The sequence below is a fragment of the Rhyacophila brunnea genome, unplaced genomic scaffold, assembly GCF_057557595.1.
Source record: "Rhyacophila brunnea isolate RB1 unplaced genomic scaffold, BYU_Rbru_1.0 scaffold_24, whole genome shotgun sequence".
Taxonomy (NCBI): domain Eukaryota; kingdom Metazoa; phylum Arthropoda; class Insecta; order Trichoptera; family Rhyacophilidae; genus Rhyacophila; species Rhyacophila brunnea.
Genome location: NW_028232904.1, coordinates 2,583,064 through 2,606,152, shown reverse-complemented (window position 1 = coordinate 2,606,152; position 23,089 = coordinate 2,583,064). Strand labels below are relative to the sequence as shown.

The window sequence follows — 23,089 nt, the reverse complement described above, 5'->3', positions numbered from 1 at the left end:
TTTCTATAGACGAAGATTTTTTTAACATCTTTGAGTAAATACTATAAAAATATATATTACCCGCTAAGTCTTTGAACCATGCTTCTATGGCTCCTTTGGTGCGAGCCGTGGCCGGCCAGAAGTTCTCTTTGGGGTTGATCTGCTGCTTCTTTCTACCGCAGTCGGGGAGTGTGCTGAGCTCCTCCTTCCGGGTCAAGATACTTGAAAAGTATGCGCCGACCTAAAAATAAAAAGTATGTTGTACTCTTGCATAAATTCACAGCTCACTTCGACTTCTTCTATAAGCGTCTCAAGACTAGTCCAGACCAAGAACATCTGTAGCAAAGCTTTCGATCTGGGTCGGAAAACAAAAATCCAAGATCACTTGAATCAGAACATATCAAATGCTCCTACTGCAGACCAAGAGTGATAAAAATCAGGTGACACGACGAGGTTATACGAGCTTTCTAGTGGTTACTTTGAAAACAACTTCCGCGTAAGCTAGTTAAAGAAATAAAAATAGGAATGGTTAATGTTAACTAATGTTAAATCAGGCCTCAATTCCTGTGGTGCAATCTAACAAAATCCATCCCACAATCGACATGTCCGGTGCACCCCAGAAAGACTGTAGATGTGGCAGATGATAGAGGGAAAATCTGTGAATATCAGGGATTACATGTAAATTGTACGTAAAACATTTCACCACACCGGCACCGTTCTCCGTGAGGTTTCTTATCAGAAAGAAATAACCGTATACTATACGGTCCCCAATTATATTAGATTCAATATGAACGTTAATTCAATTTTCATAGCTGATTTTGGCAAAATTCATGAATTCAAGAATGAAAATCTAACCTAACCTAACAAATCGAGGGCTTAGTGTCAAACAACACTATCTACAAAAGTGCAACTTTACAGGAGAGCCAAAAATCGTTATTTTAGATTCTTGTAACTCAACAAGGGAAATGTTTATTTAAAACCTAAACTTTACTGACGATTTAATAAGAAATTAGAAAAGATTGACATAACGTTGTTTGACTATCATGTAGCCGTAAATGTAAAATAACGTTATCTCAAAAAAAAAAAAAAAAAAAACACTTTTTTGTAGATAACGTTGTCTGACTTTAAGCACTCGAAATAATCCAGTATATTGGCTATTTTCAAAATTTGTTTGCTGCTGGATTCCTGTAAACCGACAAGAACCGTGATTTATTTAGATATGAATTGTATGTCAGTACTATACGACTCAAAGAGGTTGGACGGTCTTTAACAAAATCGCTGCGTACCTTTTAATTAATTTTTAATTACCGCATTTAAATAACTTGCTAATTAGATCGATCGGCCGTTTAGCGGGGACACGGCAGCCGTGTCATCCGCGTCAAATGAGTTAAGAGCATACATAAGTGAAACGGCAAATAATTTTCAACAATAGGTGGGACGAAATTTCACACTCGTCGCCAATCGGAGAACGGTAGTCGAGGTGTGAGCACGTCAATTTGTTTTGTGATGGCGTCGGAGGAATATATTCGTATATCATGTAAAGATGACTAAAAAACGTTACGCATATACTCGAAAAAGAAAACATGTTAATGAATATATTATTATTATTACTAATATAACCATAATCATAACATTAAATGGACGCATGTTGAATTTTTATGACAAATTATGTTTTCGGTACGCGTCATTTTGTATGCGTTGCATAGTCACAATCTTTTTAGACCATGCCTCAGCTGAAGCCTTAATATACGGCCATATATTTCTGATACAACATTTCACGGTGTAGTGTGACACGGCGAACTGCATACTGCATGGTTCTATGGCAATTCATTGTCGTTCATCATTCATCATAAACCGTACTGGAAGTATCTGTTGACTTTCCCCAGGGCAAACAATACACGGTAACAATTCCACAGCAATATCTCACCTTTAGAGGTGAGTTGGAAATACTATCACCAGTTTGTGCATTCAAGTATCGGATGAAACTACCCATACTCAGTATGTGTGGCCCAATAAACGTGTTCCAAAAAACTTGTGATGATATCATTGCGAGTCGCTGGCTAGTTGGTAGACTTTCAATACTATCGACATTAAATGCGCGCGAGCGAGGTAGAACTTGAATACAATAATTATATTTTAATTTATTAGTCTATGCATGCGACCGACATCATCTTATGTATGAACAAATAGGTCATAAATTTTCTGCAGCAGCATATTATTCCCACGGAAATGTGGTGAGGTGACTGAGGTGACGCAGTTTACAATAAAAAAATCATTGTTATTCATTTTATGTCAACAAGAATATTATAACATAACATAAAAACAACTCATAAATTTAAAATGTGTTTAAAATTTTATAATAAATGGGACATTTCGAAAAGCTGAGCTCAGTGTATTTTTAGCGATTCTATTGAAGCCGATATTTCAAACACTAATATCGAGTTAAGTTTTAGTTCCAGTTTAGTATGAGACTTATGTCACATACGCACGCCAACCGCTCTATATAGTATTCCAAATACTAGTAAGTATTTTGGAACAAGTTTTGATACCAAGTATTTTTTTATACTGGTAGTAAGTATACTTAGTCTTCAAAATCGACCAGTTTTCCCACCTCTACTCACCTTGGATGCAGATATATTACTATTCCTAGCCGAGCCAAACTCATCGCTGAGTTGTGGAGTAGTGGGGAATCCATGCTTGACATTGATCAACGTGAGTTCATCTTCTTTCTGCTTGGGCTCTTGAGGGTATACATCGGGAGGGCCCAATCTAGGCCTCTTGAGAGGCCGCTTCTCGTACATAAGGCCCAGCATTGTGGCGGCTTAGTGCAGCTTACTGAAAATGAAATATACAGTCAATTTTCTTAACTGTTACATACTGTTAATCCAATGAAACAAAAGTTTTGTTATTAACAGCAAACCCTCTGTAAATATTTAGATAAGAAAACATATATATATATATACAGGTATTCCTCGAGTTACGACCTCCTTGACATACGACATTTCGCACTTAGGACTAATGTTCCCCGTAAGGTGTCCGCGTGTGCGCGTGCACACCTACCAAAATCTGTCCGCACACATGTTTTCATCCCGTGCACAGTCCTCACACAAAAATATTGTAAAAGAAAATTTTCTTTGTCAGATTTTAGTTTTGCTCGAATGCACGAAACCATCACAATATGCACAATTCTTCGACTCATTTCTCGGAAAGCGAAGGTCAAGTGCAACTAACGTGTGAATATACAGTCGAACTCGGTTATTACGATCACGGATATAGCGAGATCTTGGATGTAACGAGGAAACATTCGTTGACATTTTAGTTTATGATTTTCTCCATAGATTTATTCAGTTTTATAACGAGCTACTTATCGGGTATACCGAGCTAAAATATTGTCAAAAATTTTCTTAAAACTGTTAATGTGTCGATCGTTTAAAAACATTTTCGACCCTAAGCAATAAAATCTGACCATAGACTGATGCCGCCAGGATCGGATTACATTTATGACTAGGGCCCGGATTTATATGCTAGTGCATGTTTTGTTAGGGTGTATGCACAGCTATGAGAGTTGCACAGAAATCTGTTTTGAAAGACACAGAATCCAAAAATAAAATTTTATTGTGCATATAAATGCATATTTGAGACGTTAGAGCATATTTGAGACATTAGTGCATGTTTCATAAATAAATGCATATTTTAGAGCTTTTGAATTTATAATTTTAGTTTTTTTAATTATTTTTTCGAAATATTACTAAGTTAGGAAGATAGAGAGTTTAGATACACTTGCATTTTTGATGCCATCTCCGAGCTGTGATTTATCAGAAAAAGTTAATTCAACTCGGGCAGTTTTATTTAAAGTTTACCCAATCACCTCTGTGGACGTTGAGAGGTTGTTTTCCGCATATAAACAAAATACTGACAGATATGCGGAAAATTTTAATGCCAGAGCACAATATTGTAACTTTTTATCGGAAAAAAAAAAAACAGTAAATATGTAGTAAGTATTTAGGAATAGTATCTACCTACCTACCTAGTTAAGTGTGTCGTTTTTGTTTTTTAAAGTTGTGTATAGTTTAGGTACATTGCATTTCTTATAAAATTATTTGTACTTGTAAACAAACTATTTTGAAAATTGTAATTGATTAACATTATATTGATTATTTGTGTTTTTTGTTATTGTATTAAATTGATTGAGATTATTAATTTGTTATTCGATTTTTTATCAGAATACTGGATGAAGTGGGTACCTATTTACAATTTTTAACTGCATATTTCTTTGGTTTTTTGTGCATATTTTAATGAATTTAAGTGCATATGTGCATGCATATAATCATGTTTTTTGTTGCATATAAATCCGCTCCCTATTTATGACACTAGTTAAGTGTCTAAGTACCTAATTGGTGTTTTCGCCGACAACATTGAAAAAGTATCCACACATATGGTTGAAACTTCATGTAAAAAATCCAAGCTGAAGTCAGTAGGTACCTACCAGCGTTCATTACAATAAACAGCTTCTTTTGTAATTTATGAATGCCATGCTTGTTTCGGGGAAAAATTCTAATTGTGTATTTTTGTTTGAATTGCGACTTTTTGTGTTATGTGACCGCTCATTTAAAAATACTTATTCTCTGATATAACGAGTAATGCTTATAATGAGCAAATTCATTCGGTCTCATCTTCCTCGTAATAACCAAGTTCGACTGTACAGAAAAGTACCTCGGCCACATTATGAGAGGACAAAAAACACCAATAATATGCGCCCGCCAATTACCTACGTGGTCGCAGCCATGATTTATACTGGATCGGAACCGTTTCCTCGTGTCAAGCCTATCAGGCACCATTAGCGAGGGGTGCAAGATTAGTAAATGCGCTCCGTAAAGACATAGACATTTTCAGTGATGTACTTTGCATTTTGTTTTTGAAACTTTATTTTTCTGTGTAAAATTGTATGGTTTTTGGGTACTGTTCGGTTATCAGGAATACAGCGGAAAACACATTTTGAAAATACCGATATATTGGATTATTTGTTAGTTTGGGTTAGTTTAGGTTAGGTTAAGTTGGGTTAGGTTAGGTTAGGTTTGGTTAGGTTAACCTAACAAATAATCCAGTTTATCGGCTATTTTCAAAATGTGTTTTCCGCTGTATTCGAACAGTACCGTTTTTTGTTTTCAAAATTTTATTTTTCTATATTAAATTGTACTTGTATGTTTCGATTTAATTTGTTTTTCTGTTATTATTATTATTATATTCTATATTGTCTTCTTCTCTCTTGTGAGGATAATATTTGTTATAATGTACGTCTTGAATTTAGATTTGTTATGTCCACAATGTTTTGTATTCTTAAATAAATAAATAAATACCATTCCCCAACTCGTTATCCAAGGAAAGATCAACAGTAAACGTAACAGAGATGACAATGCATTTCGTGGCTTAAGAACCTCCATGACTGATACAAGTGCAACTCTACTGAACAGTGCAGTCGCGGATGCGGCGTCGAAGACCTGGCAGAGAACGTGGAATGAAGGGCCGGCACACATATTTGTTCTTTCCAGATATTAAATGGCGATTGGACATAACCATGTTGACTCCTGACCATCACACCAGTCAATTTTTGACAGTTCACGGTGGGTTTGCTGCCAAGCTCTTTGAGTTTGGACTTGTTACCCGACAGACATTTCCATGTGGCGGAAAAAAACAGGATGCAAACCACATCCTCTGGGAATATCCGAGAATGTGTTCGGAGACGGAAGAGTTACTCGAGTCGGTCCAACCAGCTGTTGGGCCCATGAGGCCGTCCGATATGGTCGCCACAGAGGCCAATTATCTTGCATTTAAAAAATTCGCAGCGTCTCACTGCCGGCGTGAAGATCTCTTCACATAATTTTTGCTGTCCGTATGATTAGCTTCGTTTTTTTGTTATATTTATTAAACTCCTTTCTTTTTTGTTAATTTCCTTGTGCCTTTTCTCTCCCCGGCACTTTGCATTAGAGTAAAATCAGTAAACTCAGCCAAAGCTCACTTGAGAGAGTGGCGACCTCAGTCTCGGGTAACTGCTCCTGAGACATTACCAGGCGTAGACAACTGTATCAATGCTTCACATCAAACGTAGTGCCTCGTGATACACTCGATTAAGACCGAGTGTGGTGTGGGGTGGGTTTGGTTTGGAGGGCGTATTTGTGTTGCTAAATAAATATTGGTGTAATTGTATGGAAATAATATTTTGGAAAGCATCAGAACTCAGTACCGTCAAAACTGTTTTCCCTACTTACACACACTGAAGCTTGTGAACTTTACATAGGTGCCTACCTACGAAATCAAAGAAATAATTAATCTTTTTTATGTAATACGTCACTTACAGATGGTATTATAGATTAAAATACATTGAAATAATCCAAATCATTTACAACATACCCGAACTTTGCATTCCTTTGATTCATATTTTAACAAAACATACAACCTAGAAGAGTGTTACCTACTTATTTTGAGCAATGCCAAATCTTATAAGTAAATCATTTTGAATCATTTAAAGGTCTTTATTTGGAAATAAACATATAAAAATGTAATGGTACTCACATTGTATCAATTAAACATTGTTAAATGTCTTCATTTGTTATTGTTTTAATAAAATCAATAACATTTTGACGTATTTAGAGGGCCGCTGACAGGTCAGTCGAAGTACCATAGACGTTGGCATCGCATATTTTTAGAAGGTGGTTGTTAAAAATTGAAAATTACATTCGATACGGATACTTGGACCAATTTTGTGATGTTTTTATACTAAAATAAATAATAACACGAAATAAATAGTACCTACATAAAAATTACAAGCACAGTAGCTTATTTATGAATGAAAAAAAATAGTTTTCTAGTTTTAAGACTCGAAAATTAATGTTAATTAATTTCCTAGTGTCAGGCTATAACATGACTATAATTATTTTTTTATATATAGGTAACTAAATAATGCCGTTTTCAAAATATAATTATTTGTGAAGCTTTATAGCTGTCATATAAATTCAATAAACTTCTAATAATATTATAGAATTTAAATAAGAAAAGCTGCCACAAGTAGGTGCATACAACATCCATAACCAGGGAACACGAAATTAATGGGAACTGGTTTTCCCTAGTAGCGCTTCCCAAACGAATGGGTCACTGAGGACTGCAGGACTGCAGTCGATTCTGCGGGGGACAGTAAAATCTTTCAGTAGAGCTGCAAGTATTTATTTATGATTTTTTACATTTGTGTATGGGTACCTACATTTATTTTTTTAGCTGTCATAATGCAAACTTTTTATTAAAATATTATTTATATTGACAGAAAATAATACCTACTATCAAAAGAGGAATTGAATGCATGGGAGACAATATTAATAATCTATTAACATTTCAGATTAAATAGATCAAGTTCTTTATATTTTTGCTCTCATGAACCTATTGATATTACAAATCAGATAAAATTTAAAAGTTTTTCTTAGATATCAGTACGTACCTATGACGATTTCTTTTTCAGTCGGAAATGTTTTCGGCAGAGGGGGGCGAGAATTATTTTTTGCAATTAAAATGTTTGTGAATCACTCCTGTAGGATGTGGTAAGAAGCGATAAAGCACACTGCGTGTAACTGTGCGCGCATCGCATGGTTTCTTCCATTGTGCTCCGCCACTAACAGGCTAAGGATCTTAAGTATTGTAACAGATTTTTTATCTTGTCAACAAGTTGGCAAGCGGCTTGATGGTACATAATAATATTACGAAGATCTCATGGAGAAAAAGGAAAATGGTGTAATGGATTGGGATGCCACTGTGGTGGATACATTCGCGGAATTTCACCTGTTTAATCAGTTTAATAGTTAGGAATCATGCTCCGTTGGCTGAGGCGACGAAGACGTAAAAATATGATCGCATGTCATCAAATTATAAATATGTGTACATTGGGTTTTGACATATTTAGACCCTATGAGCCCCATATTTTGAGAAGGTTGAGAACAAGTGAGTGCCGCTCAACTGAGTACCCCAGGCAGCATATGGACATACCTATATTATATTCAATGGTGTACGGTAATGCAATCACTGCTATGCTTAGTATTCACTGGTGGACATTTTGTATATACCTTGTCCACTTCATAGGAAACAACTATAATATTTGGATTTTATAATTAATAAATTTTTATAGATACGTAAGTATTTAAGTAGATAGGTACAGTAGTGCAATGTCGTTGGTACAGTAGGTATATTTTATACAGTATAACCTCGTTTTTACGTGCCCGGTATTCACGTTTTCCCGGCAATTGCGTGTAATTTTTTCGGTTCCGAAGTATTTCAGTACATTTAATTCCCGCATTTACGTTTTTTTCCCGCGATTTACGTCGGAAATATTCAAAATATGCAAGTTACGCGCGCTTCTGAAGAACTGTCTGATGAAGACGAGGTTGATATTACAAAAAAAGAAGAAGCAATGAGGTTCACCGAGGGTTTAAAAACCTACTTTACAAACTTTGCTGATATCCAAGATGACACTTTTACATGTTTATATCTGTACCTCAGAGGCAGACGGATGCAAGTGCCAAATACCCAATTGTTCAGAAAAGCCAAAAAACAAACAAAAACAATTTTTATTTTAAATCAATACTCATAACTTCCAAGAAAATATACATAGAATGATCATTATTTTTGTATTCTAATTCAATTAAAGTACTTCTGGAATATGTAATAAAAGAATAAATATGATACAATTTTATATCTAAAAAAAATAAAATAAAAAACGTAGTATGGATTTGCATCCTTCTGCCTCTAAAGATATTTTGTTATTGTGGACTTGTATCTTATTTACCTAGCCAAAATAAAACAATTTGTAAGTTAAAAAAAACTTATAGGTATAAATATAACAAAGCAAAACACATTTTTTTTTAAATTTTATTATGTCATCATCATCATCAGCCCGAATCCATTCACTGCTGGATGAAGGTCTCGCTAATCTCCAAGCTGATTCTACTTCTCTCGGTCCTGTGCATTGCGTTGCCATGTACTTCCGCAGAACTTTATCATTTCATCAATCCAGCGGCTTCCGGGTCTACCTTGCGGACGTTTTGTACTTCTTGAATACCACTGGATGACTAGATTTGTCCAACGATTGTCCCTTCTTCGAGCTATGTGTCTAGCCCATCTCCATTTAAAGCTTTTAATAAACTCTATTACATCGAAAACCCTTGTCTACTTCCTTATCCACTCATTCCTCTTTTTGTCCTTTCGCGTTATGCCCAGGATTCACCTCTCCATACCACGTTGTGCTACTCTAAGTTTCTGGATCTCTCTTTGATCTCATTTTCTGTGATCACGGGAAGCACACACTGGTTGAAAACTTTGCGCTTTAGGCACAGTGGAAGGTCACTTTTGAAGACATTATTCAGGCGGCCAAAAGCACTCCAGCCTAGCTTGACTCTGCGAACAATTTCATCAAATATACATACATCTATAGACGGTTGTTGTGCCGGATAGATGTAGTTTTTCACTTGTTAGAGCTGAATGGCATTGATGAGGATCTCTTTTTGGCCCGCAAAGTAGTTAAACATGACTTTCTTCTTTGATACATTTATTTTCAAGCCCACTTTGTTGCTTACTTCAGCAAGTTCCTGCATTCTGCTTCGGAGGTTTTCTGAGTCTTGCAAACTACTATGTATTGTCATCGGCAAAGCGCAGATGACTTGCGTATTCTCCATTTATGGGGACCCTTGTCATTCCAGTCAAGTTGCCTGAATAAGTCTTCAAGGGTAGCTGTAAATAGTTTAGGTGAGATCGTATCACCTTGTCGGACTCCTTTGCTGATAGGAAATTCGCGATGGTTTATGGAGATGTTGTTGCGCTACTATATATATTATTGAAAATATTTATAAATCACCCGGGGACTCAATGATTTCTGAGTGCATCGTGTATTGAAAATTTCTTTATGGAATCGAACGCTTTCTCATAATCTATAAAACCCATGGATAGCGCAGCTTGTATTCCTGTTACCGCTCTGATTTCTCTGATGACTTGGATATGGTCCATAGTTCTGTATCTTCTTCTAAAGCCGGCTTCTTCTCCCGGCTGGTTCTCGTTTAGTACATATTGCAGATTATTGGATTTGCATCTTTCTGCTTCTAAGGTGAGTATGGCATTTGCATCTTCATGCTATTCTTTATATCTTTTTTATTATAGCAACGAGGACTTTCATCTCTCTGCCGCTAATAAATAAAGCCTTTAGCATGACGATTCTTAAAAAAGCTCATTTTCCCCAAAAACGGAGTTGCATCCGTCTGCCTCTGAGGTACAGATATAGTCTTGAAAGAGAATTACATAACAAAAAAACAAAAATGCAACAAACTAATATACATATGTACATGATTATTTCAATAAAAATTTCAATTGAATCTTGTTTTTTAATAAAACGTTATTTTTTTAGAAACATAAAATTTTAATGTTCTTTTTTTCAATACCCCCCTTTTACATTTTCCCTCCAATTAGATTTTTTTTCCAGTCCCTTAAAAAACGTAAAATAGGGGTTATACTGTATATATTTTGTGGTACCTACCTATGTATTAAATTAAAAACAAAAAATTATATGCTAAATAAGTGGTTGAATATCGTCAAAAATGTAACCGATAAACTTATTTCAATATTTAAAAAAGTCTATTTAATAGATTCAGTTGATTAGCTCTTTGCGTTCAGTTATTGACCAGGTGTCCAATTACTATAACACTGTACTGTTCCATTACTAAAACAATATTTTTTATTGTGTTTCAGATTCTACAACATGGGTTATTTATAATTTTTGTCATCAAATGTGTTTTATTTTTAAGTGTGAAAAATTTAATTAGGTATGTATTTAGATAATATAGCCTTCAAGATTTATTTTAGGCTAAGACTTTAGGTATCTAAACTAATCTGTAGTTTGATTTAAATGCTGTGTCCCATAACTGTACCACTGGCATCCCATTACTATGTCAAAGGTGTCCCATTACTATGTTTTCGTATTTTTTCCGATTAATATAAATTTCTAATAAATGCTTTTGGTTTTATTATTTTAACATGCATTTTCTTAAAATTCATTCAATTCCGCATCTTTACATATCAGATAAATGTTCCCTAGAGGCTAATATTTTTTGACTTATACACTTTTTGAAAAAGTCATTTCCTTAAATAATGTCCCATTACTATAGCATTCACCCTACACTGAATAAAAATAGACACATCGGGAAATTTTTGAATAGGTAGGAAATTCATTTACCTACCTAGCGATTCAAAAAATATTGTTGAAAAACGTTACAAACTTTTTGTCTATGGCAGAGGCAGATTGTCGATGGTCATTTTAGGCAGACGCTCCGCGATTCCATAGTGCTCAAATTTTTCGAAAGCAAAATTCGGCGAAAACAATTCGTAACTGACTTCCTAGAGCGGGCTGGATTAATTTGTAATTTTGATGGTGATCGTCAAATCAGTGAATTATGTTACCGCTAATGAAGTGTTGTGTCTGTGCAAAAAACCAATGTGTCCGGTTAGTGTTTTGTCCGAGTGTTTCGTGATCTAAATATGGATTTTCGTGAAGTTGAGTATTGGGAAATCCGACATTGATGTGTAACGTAAAGTGTTAATTCGATCAAGATGGACGAAGCGACGGATGGGTCGCCGCAGCCAACGCCGGCGTCTCCCGCTGGGCAATCCGAGGAGTCGCCCAAAACCGACGGTAACGATCAATTTTTTGAGAAATTTCGAGAAAACCTTGAGCTTTTTTTTGCAAAAATACACATGATTTTTTCGCTGGGGTTTCATTGTCAATGTCATTATTGTAATTTGTCGCCTTCGGATTATCCTTTTTATCCAATATCAAGTAAACAAAAGCCCAGCTGGTACTCTTCTGCTTTATTTTGCTGTGGTTTCCGTGGTATTGTGAAAAGAGAATTAATGTTGTCATCTTCAATAACATAACCTTATAAACTTCTCTCGGATTCATTTCAGTTTCATGGATTATCCACTCGGGAATCCGTGGATTAATTTTACTTGTTTCATTTGAAAAGTTTAGAAAGAAAAGTTCGCTTCAACCACTTGTTGATATTATAAAAAGGCTAGTTCATGTCATGCGCGGCGAAGCTCTTTTTTACCAACAAGTAAGAGTACATTGGAGCTGTCAAAAATGTACGCGCTTGTATAAAATGAAAAATAACGTTAAACCAATGATTAATCGCTTATTTTTAAACAAATATTCGATGGAATTTGAATGATAATACTAAATTATTCACATTTTATATTAAAATTGCTTTATTTTACTTGTCAAAGTTACGTTCCAAACTCCAGCTTAGAAATGACATTGAAAAAGTGTCTATTGTATTGAGTATTGACTATGGTCAGTCAATTTATCATCGGCTAATTTGATTATATTTTTGTTTTTCTTTGTATTATCATTCTCGGATTAAAATGGTTTTTATATTTATACTTTTTATACAATGGTACCCTAACACAATACTAATTTGAATGAGTGATGTACATATTAATAAAGAGTTTGTAGACAGGTCCGAATCTGGAAGATTTCACGCAAACGATATTTTCATGTCGTAAAAATATTTAAAAATTCACTTTGAAAGAAGGTTTTTGGCTTGCTAAATTAAATATTTGCCACCATATTATTATCGTACCAACTGAATACGGTTCCAACTGTTACAGTAATGTGCCTAACTGGGTGACCTGAAAATTGCTAATATGTATGACTATATTATCGAAAACATTGAAGAAATCCAATGAAAGATGTGGATGTAGGTATATAACCATTGTTATGTACGCCGTCACAGATTAGGAGGCCATCCATAGACTGAAACCGCGTATGGTTTTGAACCGTGTGCCATATTAAACTTATGATTTCTGTTCATGAAAATAATATGTATTCGCTAACTACATAAGCGTCTGACCATATCCGTTTATATATTATCTTATACACCTACTTAATAAATAAATTTTATTTCCATGAACAGAAATGATAAGTTTTATATGGTACACGATTCAAAACCACATGCAGTTGAATATTTATAATACCTACCTATGTGCAAAAGAACAGTATACCTATCTGAGCTCTAATTATTTTAACAATTTTATTATACCGTTGTACCATATAGGTACCTAACTAAGAATTTTTAGAAACGACACCACCTTTATAGCAGTAATAGTAAAGTTAATCGTTAACTTTGAAATAGTCTGGCGGCTCTTGTGGTGCAGTGGGTAATGCGCTGGTCTTCCGCCCGAGACTTCTGGGTTCCCGATGAGGACACAATGTTTATGTGTTTTTCTCAAAGCCTAGGTGTTTTTGTGATTGTTCAAAATTACTAACAACCACCTTGAACGAAAAAAGCAAGAACATGGTTATTGATAATTATTTTTTTAATAAATTTAGCTATCATTTTTTCTAATACTGAAGTGTATTTCAAAATTTGTCGCCCCCTAAACTTTGGCGCTCTTTGCGGTCGCCCGGCGGCTCGCCCTTACCACGGGTCTTTCTTGTTGGTATACAGAGAGTGTCACCATTGTTGTTTCTGTATAATTCTACCCAATTTAACAAAACCATAAACAAAATATGTTGGACATTTAATAATTGCCTATGAAACGTACATATTGGTACGTCAGCGTACTTTATTTACGTACTTAATTATTTTTAATTTTTATTCGACAGTTCAATATATATTAAATTTCGTTTATGTTTACATGTTATGCATAGTACTTAATACTTGTTAAATAAATATGTTTTACTTACCAATTGCCTATGTAATTTCGTACGCATGTATTGTACAAAATCCATGTACACTTAAAATAAAATAATATTATTCATGTAGATACATATTATTCAGAAAGTCATCAATTGAGTGAGCATATAGGTACTTGGTAGAGTTACATTAGTTCTATAGTTGGTAACAGAGGTGAGGAGTGCCCCGTGGAGGGAAGTAGCCAAAAGGTAACCGAAAAATAGTGCTAGGACAGTCACGCTTGATTTCAAGTTGAGTTTCAGTAGTTTCTTGCTTACAACACAAACACGCCCTCCAAACCAAACCCGCCCCGCACCACACTCGTTCTTAATCGAGCGCATCACGAGGCACTACGTTTGTGTGAAGATCTGTACAGTTGTTTACGCCTGGTAATGTCACAGGAGCAGTTACCCGAGACTGTGGTCGCCACGCTCTCAAGTGACCTTTGTTTCTTGCTTATAATTAATTCTACTTCTTCGGCCATGTCCGCCACTTAGCTGGAGCATGGACACAACACGGCGCCTCCAAGAATCCCTGTCGTTCGCCAGTATTCTTGCGTCATTCCAAGTCATGCTAGCATACACTTGCTAGTATGCATAGCTTGCATACTAGCATGACTCTGTATATAGTATTCAGCGGCCCTCCGGGATGCCGAAATCCGTTAGCTTGAAGAACAGGCAAGTCAGGTTGAAGTTCTCAGGCATCCGCAGCACGTGGCCGTGATGAGAGGCTGCTTGGTTTGCTCTCGTGTCTCATTACTGCTCCGTACACACAGTATCGTCGCAAACATGATATGTTCTTGAAGCTAAGTAAGGTGCCTTGATTCGCTACCGTAAAGCAGCACTGTCAGAATGCTAGCGTCGAATAGGTGACAATTAATTGCTGATATTTTACAAAGAAACAAACGACCAGCCGCGGGATCGAACCTGGACTTACGCCACGGCTCCTTTGGCAGCCTCCTTATTCATTGAGGTACAAAGAGCTTTAAAAACGCACTAAAATACATATGTAGGTATACATAATATAAACTAAATCAAACTAGACTATACAAAAGGCTTGTCCATTAACGCCACGAATTTTGTTGTGACATCATCGCTATATTTGTTTTTGACATGGAACAGTTTTTGTGTTCTCTGTTCAATGCGTCGAAAGGGTTTGATTTCCGTGGATGGGTTAAAGTACACCTTTTCAAAAAAAGAACATACGAGTCATACGACTCTATATCATAGTAAGTTGTAGTGCACACCCTTTGTTACTCCGGTGGAGCGCAGCGATGTCGGGCTTGTCTTATAATTAATGCACTGTAGGTAGTGACACCCCCTTTTTTGACAGGCTTGTATGTACTACTCAAAGGCAACGTCATACTTATTGTAATGCAGGTAAAAATAATTTTAATATAAGTAATAATATCACGATATTTATAATGGTATGTTTTCCATCGCTATGGGTATATTTTTTGCGAAATTCACCGAATCTTCAGTATCGGTGCTTCCGAACCTTTTTGGCTTCACTGTACACTGTTAAAATTATAAAATTTTCGTGGCACACTGAAGAGTATGTGCATATCATAGATGTGTGCATATGCACATATAACTTTTTTCAAATTCTTAAATTAGGATATTAAATTTAATGTATTTCACCAGAATATACCTGCAGATGCAATTTATTATGATACAAAAGGTTATAGAAGTCAAACGTATGTTACATAACAATTAATAAGTTGTGTAAGTAGGGGTTAAATTCAAGTTAATTTTGATTTTTAATTTATTTAAAGAATAATTAAATATAAATGCGGTACTAAGTATAAAGTAGATACACGTAAGTACTCCGAATGAGCTAAGTAGACCCGACCATATTTTAAGAATCAATAAAAACAACGCGCATTTATACTCATCCTCACTTAGGTGGAATATATCAATATCCGAAGCAACCTGGTTGAACAGAGTTATTGCCCTCCCAATTGGCATTACCAACGGAAGGTTGGTTCTCAACCTTGGGAGAGACTGTGGCTCCCGATTTCCAAGATAGTTATCAGGGACACAGGTCAATACTACCAAGAATGGCAGAGTTCTCATTTACACCGCGTATAACTGCTAACTAAAACTAACCAGCACCATCTGTAGTTTGTATTCTTAGTTAAATGAAAACAAATAAGTATGACTAACAAACCTTAGTGTGGACTATTTATGTCGGATCTTAACAGCCTACCTCCACCTTGCGCAACTGCAATTAATAGTGTTATGGTAGAATGTAGATACTTTTAATATAAAGCAATGAATTAATTCAATTTATTTATTTTTTAACATATTGTGGACATTACAAATTATAAGTTTAAGATGTTCACAACATGACATTTAGAAACAAAGAAATATAAAACAGTATTACATAAAAAAAGAGATAGATCAGTATAGAGATAGATAGTATGTTATTAAACAGTAGAAATGTGTAAATACAAAAAATATTAATTAGATAGGTACAAGGAAGTACACCGGATGAGTTAAGCAGACCCTATTTAAAAAAATTATAAAACAACGTCCACCTATACTCATTCTCACGTAGGTGGAATATATCAACACCCGAAACAATTTCGTTGAACATAGTTATCGCCCTCTCAATCGGCATTACCAGTGGCAGGTTGGTTCTGCACCTTGGGAGAATAAACAACTGATGGTCTCTATTTTTAAAAAGTAATTAGACTAGAAACGACGTGAAACATGTATATAGTTTAAATATCGATGTATAATCAAGTCATCATCATCATCAGCCTGAATCTATCCACTGCTGGATGAAGGCCTCTTCAAGTTGCTTCCACTTCTCTCGGTCCTGTGCATTGCGTTGCCACGTACTTCCGCAGAACTTTATCATTTCATCGGTCCAGCGGCCTCTAGGTCTACCTTGTGGACGTTTTGTACTTCTTGGATATCACTGGATGACTAGATTTGTCCAACGATTGTCTCTTCTTCGAGCTATGTGTCCAGTCCATCTCCATTTAAGGCTTTTAATAAACTCTATTACATCGCAAACCCTTGTCTGCTTCCTTATCCACTCATTCCTCTTTTTGTCCTTTCGCGTTATACCCAGCATGCACCTCTCCATACCACGTTGTGCTACTCTTAGTTTCTGGATCTCTCTTTTACTTAGGGTCCATGTTTCACACGCATATGTCATCACGGGAAGCACACACTGGTTGAACACTTTGCGTTTTAGGCACAGTGGAAGGTCACTTTTGAAGATATTATTCAGGCGGCCAAAAGCACTTCAGCCTAGCTTTACTCTGCGAACAATTTCATCAAATATACATCCATCTATAGACACTTGTTGTCCCAGATAGATGTAGCTTTTCACCTGTTCGAGCTGAGTGCCATTGATGAGGATCTCTTTTTGACCTGCAAAGCAGTTGAACATGACTTTCGTCTTTGTCTTCCGTCTTGAACAAGCCGGATTTAGAGGAGGATACAGCACTATGGACCATATCCAAGTCGTCAGAGAAATCATAGAGCGGTACCAGGAATACAAACTGCCACTATGCATGGGTTTTATAGACTATGAGAAGGCGTTTGATTCGATAAAGAAATGTTCAATACTCGACGCACTCAGAAAACAAGGAATCCCTGGGCGCTATATAAATATTTTCAATAATATATACAGTAGCGCAACAGCATCTGTAAATCTCCATAAACCATCGCGCAGATTTCCTATCAGCAAAGGAGTCCGACAAGGTGATACAATCTCACCTAAACTATTTACAGCTACCCTTGAAGACTTATTTGACTGGAATGACAAAGGGATCCCCACAAATGGAGAATACCTGAGTCATCTGCGCTTTGCCGATGACATAGTAATTTTCTCGCAAGACTCAGAAGACCTCCAAAGCAGAATGCAGGAACTCGCTGAAGTAAGCAACAAAGTAGGTTTGAAAATAAATGGATAATCAAGTATTCCAATTAAATACTTTTTACTTTAAAAAACAACACAATTCTTATGGAAATCGATCTTCATAATCGATGGAAACTATTCTTTTACAGTCGTGTTTACGGCACACTTCCCAATCACTCGCGTCGCAACGGTTGAGAAGCTCTGGTCTATATGACTCATTAGGTATTACCTACATCAAGTCATCGCATCATGTTGTTGTTTTTTATGTGTCGTTGTATAATTATTTAATTTTTGCGACTGGTTGGGTCACCTATGACGTCTTATTCACCTTCGACCTCTGATAGTCCTCACTTCTTACCTGTTGTATGACATACATCAAATAATAAGAATTCCAGACTTTACCTACTTTCATGAGTGATGGTTTTTAATCCTGAAGTCCTAAAAAATTGAATCTGGAATACGCCCATCAATTAGGTACCTACGTGGTCGCAGTCGTGACCTCTTCTGGATCAGATATAGTTTTTATCTATTTTACAACGCTTTTCTTAGCTCGTATTCTTATTTGTCCGGTGGTTCTTTGTCCGGTACAAATCTTGGAATCGATTTTTAACTAACTTCCCGACTAGCTAGACATTTGAAACTTTTAGAATATATGAGAACACGATGCCAATGCATTTTTTAATACTTTTAGCCATCTTTAAGTAGAATTGAATTTATTTTCAATTAATTCTGTTTTGTATGAAAAGTTATTTCGACACCATTATTGGTTGTTGGGGTCTGGGGTCCTAGCAACTAAATTATTAATATATACGTGCGTTACTATGGAAATCAATATGACGTGTCAAGTACAATTTTTTTTGATCGTTTAAGCTAGTCAAGTTTATATGGTTCAACAGAAAATTTCAAAACGTTGTATATAAAAAGTTCTTTTTATCTTGTAATTCTTCTTTCGACCATGTCTGATCCTAATAGGATCATATGGGCCTCCACAGAGTGGAGGTTTGTATTGACAGATTTTTGTTTTTACGAGAAATGGATGTCAGCCACTTGCTCAACCTATTAGGTCCATACTCTGACTCATACACAAATTGAAAAACAATATGTGTACTAGCCAGACCCAGGATTCGAACCTGGGACCCTCGACTCTATAGGCCGGCATTTAAGCCACTCGGCCATCGTATTAATTTATTATATAAGTTAGAATTAACTGTATTTGTTGACAGTGTATTTACCTTTTGGTGAGTGCATATAGTGCTTGAAAATGCCGAAAGCCAAAACCCGGGTCGCAAAAAACGACTCAAATGGAATAGTGCAAAACTTAAATCCATAAAAATTTACATATTGATAGTTTAGAGATGAAAATACTCACAGTGAGTAAGTGAAAGTTGTGGGTTCTAGTACCACTCAAGTCATCTTTTTTCCTAGATATTTTAAAGATGTACTATGTTTCTAAAGTTTTAATATGATATTTTTTTCAGTAATTATGTTTTGAAGCCTCTATTTAGCAGTGGCGAAGACTCCATACTAGGCTATTATTTGAAGCCTACCTTCTTAAGAAAAATATTATTTATTTTTCCAACGAGAGATGCCGTATGTCTAGGAATGTATTACACAGATAATAATAAAACAATCTGCAAAGGTTTTAAAAAATATACCACAGCGCGCCATCGTCTTGACGTAAATAAAGGTCGGATTATGTTTCAAATAATTCTCAATTTTTTTCATATGGACTTTACGTCACGTAGCACCGTCCAGTCTATCGAATTGTATGAACTAAGGTAAGCTCCGATCGCAGAGCCTAAAACTGAATAATTAATAATTAGATAATTTAAAAGTTTTAATTTCTATGGTGTTTAATCGAATATTAATAAATATAGACTGTTTTTAAAAATACAAAGAACTTTTATCTAATGATTCTTGATGTGTATAAATGTTTTGAAAAAATACGTAATTTAAACTGATCGCTTAATTTTATGTCGTCGGTGAGTTTTTGAAGTTTCATTAAATTAGTGTGTCGTTGTCGTCATAGTGTGTACCTACCTATTCATTAGTAGTAATATCGTATTATCTTCTTATTTCTCGTAAGTATACCTACCTGACAAGTGTGTTCTTTTTATCAGATCTCCACAGCCTACCTCTTTCCAAAAGTCGCCCTTCGCCACTGCTAGGTAGGGACAAGGCATCAGTAGCCAGCATGGGTAAAATGAAGAGGTACAAGGCTCTGCAGCACTGCATGCTTCTGTCAATAATGTGAAAACTGTTTTCATGTCTTCAAATATATAAATAATATTTTTGCACTCTCTGCATTTACTTAGTACCTGTGTACTTGGCCTAATTGCCATGCCGCACCTTTCGATGTTATCATTTTACCTCCTACTACTCCTGTTTATCACTTTCACAATACGTTAACCTATCTACTTATTTTATTTTGTGTCAATATTTGATAGTCAATATTTCATTTACGATTATTCCCTTCTATTTGTGCAAGGAAGTACTTATTTAGTTCAATGGCGTATAATCATTTTACTAGTAATGTCGATTTAATTCACTCACTTAATATATTAATATTAGGTATCTAATTATCAACTATTTATCTTACTTATCTACCTACTGGTTTTACAAAAAATTCCACAAAATATTCAAAATTTACTTGATCCTTTATTTCGAAGGTAATAAGGTAACCTCATTGTATTAATTTATTACATATACGAGAATTACCTAACTGTATTTAGTGCAGGATCCCATAGACTTTTCGTATACATAATATGCGGAACGCATTCTGACAATTGGAATTAGTTATAGGGGTCACAGAGATAAATAATGTCGATGTTGCCAGATTATATTTGTGATCAATTTTTTTTATTATAACGCACCAAAAACTGTTCTGAGTTCTTCAATAAAACCAAGACCGAATCAGGGATTAATTGAAAATGCAATAATTGTACCATGCCATCGGCATGGTCGTAGAACAGTTTATCCCATTTGAAATAATAAAAATAACTGGTATTGCAATGTGCTCAAAATTATCGATTTTTAGGATCCTCCTTGGCTTAAATTATTTTATTTAGTAGCATGTGTGTGTAGAATCACCCAGATTGCTTTCTTCACCATTTTATATGCATATGACATTAGTTTTAGTATTATGGTTAATTCAGAAACAGTGTAGGTTTGCATCTATAGGTAGGTGAATAAAAGAAATAACGATAACCACACTAAGTACACATTTATTAAAAAAAAGAAACAAGTCAAGTATTCAAACTGCTTTAAGTATCATAATCACAGTTTTTACAAACACTACTTACACATTTGCACATTGATGTACATGTCAAAGCCGATTTCTTATAACTACATGATAATGTACGGCAGTTAGAATTACATTTGCATGGTAACTAAATAATTTGGTAGAGATTCATTCGTCATTTGTCATAGATATAGTAAAGAAACCAATCTGGGTGATTCTAAACAAAAATGCTACTAAATAAGTTAATGTAAGCCAAAGAGGAAAATTGATCATTAATATCGCCCGGCAATATCGACATTATATATCTTTGTGAACCCTAGAACCTATTCCAATTGTCAGAATGCGTTCCGCATATTATGTATACGAAAAGGCGACACTCGGGTCGCAAAAAACACAAATATACTTACCTACTAAGAAAACTTAGTTCAATTAAAATTTGAACTCAAATTACTATTAATATGCTACGTTTTTGTTGTTCGCTGATGACTTGTAACTCTTCTTGGTAGGTGGTCACTTTGGATGATTGTCGACAGCTCCAACTTGATATCATTATTATCAGCCGGAGTTCATCCGCTGCTGGATGAAGGCCTCTCCTTCCACTCTTCTCGGTTCCTAATTCTTCGCTGCTACTTATACCCACTGAACTTTATGAGTTCGTCTGTAGATACCGCGGGTTTTAGGGTGTCATTATGGTAGTTTAGTACCACTTGGGTACTACTGTATCTCAGCACTTGTACTGCGGTTGTCCACTCGCCGAGCGACATGTATCTATCTACAGTCCATTGCCATTTCAACTACTTAGCGACCTCTATCACATCGTACACTCTTGTCTGCCGCCATTAACCATTGTTTTATTTTGTGATCTTTCCGCGCTATTCCCAACATGCACCTTTCCATGCCACGTTGCGCTACTTATAATTTTCGGATTTCTTTTACATATTTTAGAGTCAATGTTTCACCTACATTGGTTGAACGCTTTATGCTTACGACACAATGGGAGATCACCTTTGAAGATACTATTCAGACGCCCAAATACCAAGTTTGGTTCTGTGATCAATCTCGTCATACAAACCACCCTGTCAATTGACATTTCTTGACAATGTTATCAAACTCTTAATTATTATGCGTTTAACCAGCGCCATCTGTAGATTAATAAAGCCTGAGCATATCTTTTTGTACAAGAAACGAGTGGTCCACTGTTCAGCTGCCAAAATCAGATCCCAGATTGCTTGACATATTGATTCGCCCTTTCTCGTTTCAAATTGAATTATCAAATATATTCTCAAATCAGATATATTAACTATCAGTGCTATTTTTTATAAATATTATACATTCCTGTTATTCATTAGTTGTCAAAGTCTAAAGTTGACTAGTCTTTCACACAAAAAACGGTGGTAATACCAATTTCCAAAATATATGTAGCATTGATCTATGCATTACATTATTGTAAAAGGTGTGTTAATGCTAGTGTATTATTTATCATGTAACTTATCTATCCAAATCAAACCTTTACATGCGTGAACACGACAGACGCGTCAGTATGAGCACTCTATAGAACAATGACGGGTTATTCGTAGACAACAACGGGAGGGGAGGAAAAGGTAGGACCACTCGTTGTGAATGTATTGGCTTTCTACTTGAGTCGGCAATGGTTTAACACAATATCAATGGGTCTATTCTATACGCAAGGCTGACATCGAGAGTAGTTTATCATATTTATGTATTGAGGTATTATAACTGTTACGATACGTTAGCCGTCTAAAAAACTGTCAAGCCTTATCAGGCACCATTAGCGACGGGTGCAAGATTAGTAAATGCGCTCCCTAAAGACATAGACATTTTCAATGATGTAGGTACTTTGCATTTTGTTTTTGAAACTTTATTTTTCTGTGTAAAATTGTATGTTTTTTGTTTTCAAAATTTTATTTTTCTGCATTAAACTGTACTTGAAGTATGTTTTGATTTAATCTGTTTTTCTGTTATTATTATTATTATATTCTCTATTGTAATATTTGTTATAATGTAAATCTCATGTTGTGTACGTCTTGAATTTAGATTTGTTATGTCCACAATGTTTTGTATTCTTAAATAAACAAATATATAAACTGTTTATCGCGCTCTAATTTTTTACACAGCCAAGAGAGGGGCTGTTAAAGCCCTCGTTGTCAGTTTAGAGTGTTAACTTATTGTAATAATTAACCGAATCAATATATAAAATATGATAAACTACCGTCGATAG

The 23,089-nt window shown here is 35.4% G+C and overlaps 2 protein-coding genes across 4 annotated transcripts in view; one reads left to right on the top strand and one right to left on the bottom strand.

Moving 5' to 3' along the window:
* Positions 1-6,657, bottom strand: part of kto (mediator complex subunit kohtalo) — an 83,586-nt gene extending 76,929 nt beyond the window's left edge. For both annotated transcript variants that reach the window (XM_085951464.1, XM_085951465.1), the window contains exons 1-3: positions 6,550-6,657; positions 2,601-2,814; positions 61-220 (exon numbers count right to left, since the gene is read on the bottom strand). In XM_085951464.1, coding sequence (XP_085807590.1) covers positions 61-220; positions 2,601-2,792 — 352 coding nt within the window. In that variant the 5' untranslated portion in view covers positions 2,793-2,814; positions 6,550-6,657. The remainder of the gene's footprint in view (positions 1-60; positions 221-2,600; positions 2,815-6,549) is intronic.
* A 4,642-nt stretch (positions 6,658-11,299) lies between these two features.
* Positions 11,300-23,089, top strand: part of pbl (epithelial cell transforming 2 pebble) — a 127,116-nt gene continuing 115,326 nt past the window's right edge. For both annotated transcript variants that reach the window (XM_085951092.1, XM_085951091.1), the window contains exon 1: positions 11,300-11,692. In XM_085951092.1, coding sequence (XP_085807218.1) covers positions 11,611-11,692 — 82 coding nt within the window. In that variant the 5' untranslated portion in view covers positions 11,300-11,610. The remainder of the gene's footprint in view (positions 11,693-23,089) is intronic.